The following is an 8,952-nucleotide window of genomic DNA, read 5'->3' on the forward strand; positions in this document are numbered from 1 at the left end:
GGGGAAAAGGTGAGGAAAGATGCCAAACGTCCAAAACTGAAACACCTGGACGTGATCCATGCAGCAGCCCAAGTCCAAGGCACAGCGTGGAAGCAGAGGTCCCCATGAGCTCGTGTGTCTTTCTCTTTAGTCCTACAGGTTCTCTGAGAGCCCATGGGGCCAGATTTAGTGCTGTGAGGCCTCACCGACCCTCGAAAATGAAAACCCGCTACAGGTTTTCCCAGGGCTCCCTGGGGAAGGTCCTGGCTCCTCCAGTGTGGGCCTGAGGGAGGATGGGCCCCCCTCAGCCGCTCCCCTTAAGATGCACGAACATCCTTTCTGCACCCATGGGAGCCACTAGACCACACCTCCTGTTGCTCAGAGCCCACCAACTGCACACATCTGAGAAGGAGACAACGGGTCCACAGGGCTCAGCCTTTCCCAGGCCACACCCTGGGGTGTGCCCCCACCCACTCCCCCTCCGGGAAGGAGCAATCAGCGTGGAAGGGTGGACTCTGTCCTGCAGCTGCGGCCTCAGTGGGGGAAGGGGGGCAGTGACAGATCAGATGCAGCCACATCCAGGGCTCAGACTTTGGGAGAGAAGCAGAAAATCAGGGAACGATCCGTTTCCTCAGTCATTCATTCCGCAAGCCCAGAGCAAGGTTGCCTGGGTCAACAGATGGCAGCAGATTAGATTCGAAGAACTTGTGCCATGCTGGGCACTAGGAATCCTGAGTCATATACCACTCTGGCCCTGCCCTGTGCAAGAACAAGACTAATAGAGCAGCCACCAATTGTCAAATACCTACCACATTCCAGACACCGCACAAGGTGCACCCAACTGGCCTCAGATTCACTTGGGAAAAAAGCATCACGATCCTCATTTCTGACCTGAGGCTCAGAGAGAGGAAGCAACTTGCTCACGGTCACACAGCCAGTTGGGGTCAAGCCAAGACTTGAACTTAGGATCCTCTCTGAGCCTACACCTTTCATTCAATCACAGCGCCCAGGGAAAGGGGCCAAGTCCAGTGAGGGTACAAACAAGTGGAAGATGGCAGGGTAGGCATACAGGCTTATTCCACATGTTCCAGGTCTCAGCAGACAGCAGTGGCTTGGAAGGACAGCTCCCTGCATCCAGGAGCCAGAAGCAGCCCCTTCCCAATCCTCAGCACAGAATTGGGGCCTTTTCAGCCTGCTGGTTTACTCAAGGTCATTTATTTATTCACTCAGTAAATGTTCACCTACTATCTCCTAGCACAAGACAGAGCAATGAATAAAAGTATAAAAGTGAGTCCCCGCCCTCATGGAGCTTCTGTTCTAGACAGTAACTTCCCATTAACTGCACAGGCCCATAAATCATGAGCTCAGGGTGTGGGGTTCTAAGGGCTCAGTGTCTGTAGCTCCACAAATGTACAGTCAGCAAGACCCCCTCGCTGAAGGTCGAGGGCAGGGAAGGGGCTGACTGCCCAAGCTGTGAGTCAGTCCAACACCGTCTCCACCCCCATGCCATCCCCTCCATCACCTGCCTTCTCCATCTTCCTCCCAAGCCTACACCTCCTGGAGTTTCCCCATCTCAGTTAGTGGCAGCGCCACCCTTCTGGATGCTCAAGCCAAAGGCTGTGGAGACATCCCTGACTCCTCTCTTTCTGTCCCGCCCACACCCAATCCCTCAGCAAACCCAGTGGGCCCTACCTTCAAAATATACTCAGGATTCAACCACTTCCTCCCACCTCCACCTCCATCAATCACCCTGGCACAGCTCCCACTGTCTCTGGCCTGAGTCCTTTGCTTTTGCCCTTGACCCTCCAAATTCTCTTCTCCACACAGCAACTTGACGGATCTCTCATCTCACTCTGAAGCAAATCCGAAGTCCTGCCCATGGCCAAGGCCAACCCTCGGCCACATCGACCACGATCCCCCTCGCTCACGGGGCTCCAGCCACGTGGGCCTTCTTACTTTCCACACACACGCCAAGCACACCTCCCGGCTTTTGTATTAGCTGTTCCCTCCTCCCGAGTGCCCTTTCCCTAGATAGCAGCAGGGCTCACACCCTCACTTCCTCCAGACTATTCAAATGTCTATTCAAATATCATCTTATCAGAGGTTTTTCCTGAGCGCCTTATCACTCTCTATCCTCTCCCCTGCTTTATTTTTTCTGGCACTTAACACCCACTGACATACTTATTGTCTGTCTTCCTGCACTAGCTGTAACACAAGTTATGTGAGCGGAGGGAATTCGACTTCTTTGTTCTCTGCCCTAACTTCAGTACCTAGAACAAACTCAGACAGTTAGACAATGTTCAAAAATTATTTGTTAAATGAATGTTAAGTCTAACATACACCTATAGGGGGCTTCAATTTGCAAAATATTTAGTCACATACACCATGGGTCCATTCATTCGCTCAACGCACACTGTAAGCCTCTGTGCTCCAGGCGCCCCCCTAAAACCCAGAGCAACAGAGAAACAGGGCACCCTCCTCGTGCCTCAGGGAGAGGGCTCTGGTAGGTAGCTGAGGCTGGTCCTAAGGACATCTCAGGGATGCTCTAAGGTCCCGGCAATCCTGGCATGGACAGGCATCAGGGAAAGGAGGGAGGGTGGCTTCTGGGGGTGGCTGAGACTTGAAGTCCCCACATTCCCTAGCCTCAAAGAGCCGCCTTGTTCCCAAGGCTTTCATGATGGTGCCCCTGGCCCAGCCACCCCCACCAACCACGAGCCACTCCCCTCTCAAGGCCACTATTGACATGGCCGACGCCACCAGGCTGGGCAGTGAGGCTGGCGGCTCCCCACGAAGCAAGTTCCACACATTCTTCTGGGTTTCAGTCACCCAGCTCTGGGCGCTGGGGTAGCCAGCAAGCCCCAGCCAGGCCCTGGGAGCAGAAGGGGGCAGCAGGGCCAAAGAGGGCAAGGCCCAGTTTGGGGCAACATTCCAGCAGGGCCAGAACCCTAAGCCCAACCTCCCCCCTTCCTGGCAGGAACAGGATGATGAAGGGAAGGCCAGGGTGGGCCCTGGGAGGAGCAGGATGCAGTGGGCTCACAAGATCTTTGGGAAGCTGCTGGGGGATGGGGTCGCATTCGCCTCCTCCTCCTCCAGCCTGACCCTCATGGCTGGGATGGGCTGGGGAGAGCTGCACAGGCCAGGGCTGGGAGTCCTTTCCTCATGCCCAAATGGTCTGAGGGTCCAGAACCCACAGGGCTGGCCTCCAAGTGGTCTCTGAATCATCATTCCAGATAGTTTCACATTTGGGCAGCTCCTCCCAGCCTCCCTTCTAGACTCTGCCCAAGGCCAGACAGCCCTGAAGCCTTTGCAGACTCACCCTAAACCTTGAGCGTCCAGGGGGCCCAGTGAGGGCTCCATGGAAGGCAGCTAGCCACTCTTCCCCCTCACCTCCCACACAGGGCAGAGCCTGGCCTATCCTACTCTGGTCTTAAAACCCCTGGATTAATTCAACTGTGTATAGGAAATTAAGTAGTTAACAAACCTACAACCGAAGAGATAAGCCCACATATGACTGCCTTAAGAGTGTCCTCTTTCTAGGTTCCAGCCCAGGCAAACCCATCAGACCCTGCAGCACACCCATCCCCAGGGCCTCTGATCCCAAAGCCAGACCCACTGCTCTTGCCTGAGGTAGCCCCTGCACTACCTAAAACCTGAGTTCTTACTTCTATCAACCTGAGTGACCACACTTTCATCAACATCTACTGCTTGCCGCTACAAACAAGTGGGAAAGCAGATAGAATGGTGAGGAGAGCTTCATCTGGCTTCAAAGCCTAGCTTGTGGTAGCACCGAGCATGTGCAGGAGTCACTGGGCAAGTAACCTCTCTGTGCCTCAATTTCCTCTGCTTAGAGAAAGCAGACTGTGCTAGTAGCTATTACTTAATGCATTCAACAGCTCTACTTACCGAGCGCTTACTATCCTCAGCTGCTAAACATAATGCAGCAGCGAACAAAAACACAGATGGGCCTGCTCTCATGAAGCTTAAATGGGGGAGGGGGCGCGAACAAGTACGCAAATATATGTCGGATGGTGATGAAAAAAATAAAGCAGCAAATGTTGGGCAGAGTAGCACCCTTGGGGCCCTGAAGGAAGTGAGGCAGAGGGTCATACAGATATTTGCATGATAAGTGTTCCGGGTAGAAGGAACAGCAGATGCAAAGGCTCTTAGGCAGGAGTGTGTTTAGTATGTTCAAGAAACAAAGACCAGTGTGGCTGGACTGAGCAAACGAGGGAAAAGTTGGCAGGAGGCGAGATTCGAGAAGTAGCGGGAGGGGCCAGATCTCACAGGGCCTTGGGGGCTCACAGGGCCTTAAGCCAGGGGCTTGACGGAGAGCAACAGAGAGAATGCGGAGAGGTGTGAGCGGGGAACATATGGGGATCTGTTGAGAAACTTGGTGCCTGGCAGACAGTGGGCACCCAATAAATGTGAACTATCCATATTACTTTGTCATCATCTGACCTGGCACCCCAAGACCTCCCTACTCACCACTCCAGCCCCAAACCCACCCAGTCACTTTCTGCCACCATCCTTCCACCCATCTCCCAGGCCGGGCCTCAGACCCACAGATCCCAACTTGCCTGCATTCAGCCTCAGAACAGGCCCGGGCCAAGCCTGGCGGAGGCCAAGACTCCACACACAGAGAGCTTGGCCTAGGGCAAGGGGGGAAGGGGTCCATCTCTGTTCCTTCCAGCCTCCACCTCCCTGTGGACTGACCTGCAGCCTTTCCATAGGGAGGCACAACTCCCTCCCAATAGCAGGTCTGGAGCAAGGGGCGCAGTGGAAGGTGGGCAGGGCAGCCACTTATGTCAGTGGAAGGCTCAAGTAACACTGCCCCTGAGGGAAGGGGAGGCTCCTCCATTTCTGGCCAGCCTACAGTCTCCCCAGTGAGGAAACCCAGTTGAGGCAGGAAACAGGTATCTCAGTAACTTCCCTCCTCAGCTTTGGAAAACACTGTAATCACCGTGGCCTCCTCAGGACTTCTATCTCCTGGCAGGGCGGGCCCCAAGAAAAGGAAGGGCTAAGACCCCAGCAGGAAGAAAAGGGGTCAGCTGGCCAAGCAGGCCCTGAGTCACCAAGACCTGGCCACCCCCCTTCCCCAGCAAGCCTCCCCATTCCACAGAAATTACCCCACACTTAATCACAGACCACTAGTTCCTCTGTCTCCTGCCCCCAGTGAGGTATTGAGCTCCCTAAGGACCATCTTAGCCTCCTTCTGCATCCTGCTCTCACCCACTCACTCCCATCTTTATGGATATGAACAGAAGGGCAGAAGAGCTAAAGGGCAGCGGGCAAGAAGAAGCCCAAGGCTTGCTGGAAAATGGCTAGGAACCAAATGTCATTTAAAACTTACAATAGGGCCCTGGCCGGTTGGCTCAGCGGTAGAGCGTCGGCCTGGCGTGCGGGGGAACCGGGTTCGATTCCCGGCCAGGGCACATAGGAGAAGCGCCCATTTGCTTCTCCACCCCCACCCCTCCCTTCCTCTCTGTCTCTCTCTTCCCCTCTCGCAGCCGAGGCTCCATTGGAGCAAAGATGGCCCAGGTGCTGGGGCTGGCTCCTTGGCCTCTGCCCCAGGCGCTGGAGTGGCTCTGGTCGCGGCAGAGCGACGCCCCCGGAGGGGCAGAGCATCGCCCCCTGGTGGGCAGAGCGCCACCCCTGGTGGGCGTGCCAGGTGGATCCCGATTGGGAGCATGCGGGAGTCTGTCTGACTATCTCTCCCCGTTTCCAGCTTCAGAAAAGTACAAAAAAAGCCCTGGCCGGTTGGCTCAGCAATAGAGCGTCGGCCTAGTGTGCGGAGGACCCGGGTTCGATTCCCGGCCAGGGCACACAGGAGAAGCGCCCATTTGCTTCTCCACCCCTCCGCTGCGCCTTCCTCTCTGTCTCTCTCTTCCCCTCCGGCAGCCCAGCCGAGGCTCCATTGGAGCAAAGGTGGCCTGGGCGCTGGGGATGGCTCTGTGGCCTCTGCCTCAGGCACTAGAGTGGCTCTGGTCGCAACATGGCTACGCCCAGGATGGGCAGAGCGTCGCCCCATGGTGGGCGTGCCGGGTGGATCCCGGTAGGGCACATGCGGGAGTCTGTCTGACTGTCTCTCCCTGTTTCCAACTTCAGAAAAATGAAAAAAAAAAACAAAAAAAAACTTACAATAGCCTGACCAGGCGGTGGCACAGTGGATAGAGCGTCGGACTGGGATGCAGAGGACCCAGGTTCAAGACCCCGAGGTCACCAGCTTGAGCGCAGGCTCATCTGGTTTGAGCAAAGCACACCAGCTTGGACCCAAGGTCGCTGGCTTGAGTAAGGGATTACTCGGTCTGCTGAAGGCCCACGGTCAAGGCACATATGAGAAAGCAATCAATGAACAACTAAGGTGTTGTAACAAGAAACTGATGATTGATGCTTCTCATCTCTCTCCGTTCCTGTCTGTCCCTATCTATCCCTCTCTCTGACTCTGTCTCTGTAAAAAATAAAATAAAAATAAAACTTACAACAAAAGTATCTCCTATTTTACAGATTTGAAAACTAAGGCTCGGAGAGAGGCACTTGCCCCAGATCACAGAGCTGGAAAATGGCAGAGGTGGAATTCAAACTTGGGTTTGTGAGCCTCTGGAGGCCAAGCCTCCACCATTAGCCTGGGGTGGGAAAGTGAAGACCTTGATGTGGTTGCTGAGGAGACCATAATCACACAGGATGGGGGCTGCTTATTTACTGATCTCAGATATGGGAAAGCACCAACAGGGCCTATTCTTGCTCACCCATAAACCCTAATCCCTAGCACTGTGCCAGGTGCACTGGCACACAGTAGGTGCTTAGAAACTATCTGCCCAATGTGAATGAATGAACCCTAAACTCCAACTGACTGTTATGGGATGCTGCTCAATGTACAAGTGAATGAGATGACTGGCTGCAATCTGGGAATTTCTGTGGGAATTCCTCCTCCTGCACACAGTAATCAGCTCCCTCCCCCCTTACCCTCATTCCTACCACTGTAGAACCCAGGCATCCAGGAGCCCCTCATCAAGGGGCAAAGCTGGGGGAGGGTTGGAAAAGCCAGATAGCTCACGTGCTAGGCTGGGTTCTACTTTTGGAAAAGTGAAGATCACTGTTGGGAGTTGCAAGTTCAGATCAAGATTGGAGAGCAACTGGATGGGCCCTGCTGGATGTGTTGGGGTGAGAAGCTGAGAAAGAGGATAAAGGAAGCTGCCCAGATGGAGAGGGAGGTAGGAGAAGTCCTGAGTGGGTGGGGCATGAGAGGTGAGGGGTCAGGTCTGGAGTGGGGGTTAACAAGTGACTCAGGAGGGCAGAGGTGAGAAGAAGCAGGCAAGGTGAGGCAAGGACAGGGAGTCAGTCACTGGGTAAACACTGACCAGCTTAGAAAAATCCCTCTCTTGGCTCTGAGAACATGGAGGTAAGGGCAGGGATTGCCTGGGCCCACCTCAAAAAGGGTGGGGGTGGTTCTGTGGTTCCCCGGGGCAGGCCCAGCTCCCCAGATGTGCTCCCACCCACATCTGCCACTGGCTCCCTGCCCATTGACCCCGCCCCACCCTCCTGGAGTTCACTCAGGTCCTCAGAGACTCTGCTAGCCAAGTATTCTCTTTCCCTCTGCAGGGCTCATCCAAGCTCAGAGCAGGGGACTGGGCTGTAGGGGCAGGCCTCACTGCACTGTGAAGACCTGAGGAGAGGAAGCTGACCTACTGAATGTCCACCACATAGCAGGCCTAGCACCAGGCACTTTCCTGAGCATTCCATCCAGTCCTATCAACCACCCTTTGGCACTTAGAAGCCACGCAATTTAAGTTCTCTTCAGGCATGTGGCTGGTCTCAGAGAATTTAACTAGCTTGCCCCAGGTCACCCTGCTACTCAGTGAAGAGCAGAAATTGATTCAAGAGTCCTGGCTGTCCCGCTCAGTACTGGCAATGTTCACACAAATCTCAGTTGTGTCCTGAAGGGCTCTTAAACTTGTGCCTGCCTGGTTACTAGCTCCCCAAGGGGGCAGACGCATAGTGAAGTTCCAGTGAGGGCTGATAGGGTCTCCATCACCACCGAGTGCCTCTTTTCCGAGTTGGCATTGAAAGAGGTGCCCTCCTTCGTCCTGCCAAGTTCCCACCCCGCTCAAAAGTTCCTCAGCCTTGTCCTCAGGAATGGCAGGCCGGCCATGCCTGGCACGACTCCGCGACTCGGCAACGTGGCCGGGCGAGCCACGGGCTTCCACGCGGGCCGGCCCCGCCCCCAGCCCCACGCAGGGTTCCCTGGGCGCCCTTCAGGACAGCCCCACGACAGAGGGTGGCTCCGGCCTGTGCCGACCGGAGGGGTCCCTGACGGACGCCGCCGTCCTGAACCAAAGTCCCAACCGCGCAGCTCCGGCGCCCCCGCCAAGTTGGCGGGCGTGGCGAGCAGGGCCCGGGGCGCCCACCGTCCCCCGCCCCAGACACTCACCGCGAGCAGCCACCCGTGCAGCAGCAGCGCCCGCAGCAGCGCGCCTGGCGCCCGCCGCCCCATGGCCTGGCCCGCTCAGCTCACTCGCACTCTCGGCGTCCGCCCGCAGCCGCCCGCTTGCCAGCCTGCAGAGTCCTCGGGACGGCGCAGCCTGCTCCCGGCCCCCCCACCACCACTCGCCGCTCCCAACCCGCCCTGCCCCGCCCCCGCGGCCGCCCGCCCCGCCCCTGGGAGCCGGGACACGCCCCCGATCCCCCCCCCGCCCCCGTCAGAGACACCAGGCCCCGCCCCCGGACCGCGGGAGCCGCTAGCCGGAGCCCACAGCTCAACCAACTGGGCCTTTGTCTGGGCCCCCAGCCCCCTCCGCATGGGCTGTGGCCCAGCCCGGCTCCCCGCCAAACCCGGCCTGGAGTATTGAATAGGACGGGGGCTGGGGTCCTCTCTCCACGCGCACGTCGCTCCTGCACGCTCCCACGGACTGCCAGACCCCTATAACCACTTCACATCCTTCACACTCCATAAACGTGACTCCCCCCACGGGCAAC

General features: G+C 56.7%; 1 protein-coding gene across 13 annotated transcripts in view; it reads right to left on the bottom strand.

Moving 5' to 3' along the window:
- HSPG2 (heparan sulfate proteoglycan 2) overlaps nucleotides 1-8,566 on the bottom strand; it is a 108,434-nt gene extending 99,868 nt beyond the window's left edge. For all 13 annotated transcript variants that reach the window (XM_066375359.1, XM_066375355.1, XM_066375358.1 and 10 more), the window contains exon 1: nucleotides 8,408-8,566. In XM_066375359.1, the coding sequence (XP_066231456.1) occupies nucleotides 8,408-8,470 (63 nt within the window). In that variant the 5' untranslated portion in view covers nucleotides 8,471-8,566. The remainder of the gene's footprint in view (nucleotides 1-8,407) is intronic.
- Nucleotides 8,567-8,952: the final 386 nt, after the last annotated feature.

The sequence above is a fragment of the Saccopteryx leptura genome, chromosome 3 (assembly GCF_036850995.1).
Source record: "Saccopteryx leptura isolate mSacLep1 chromosome 3, mSacLep1_pri_phased_curated, whole genome shotgun sequence".
NCBI lineage: Eukaryota > Metazoa > Chordata > Mammalia > Chiroptera > Emballonuridae > Saccopteryx > Saccopteryx leptura.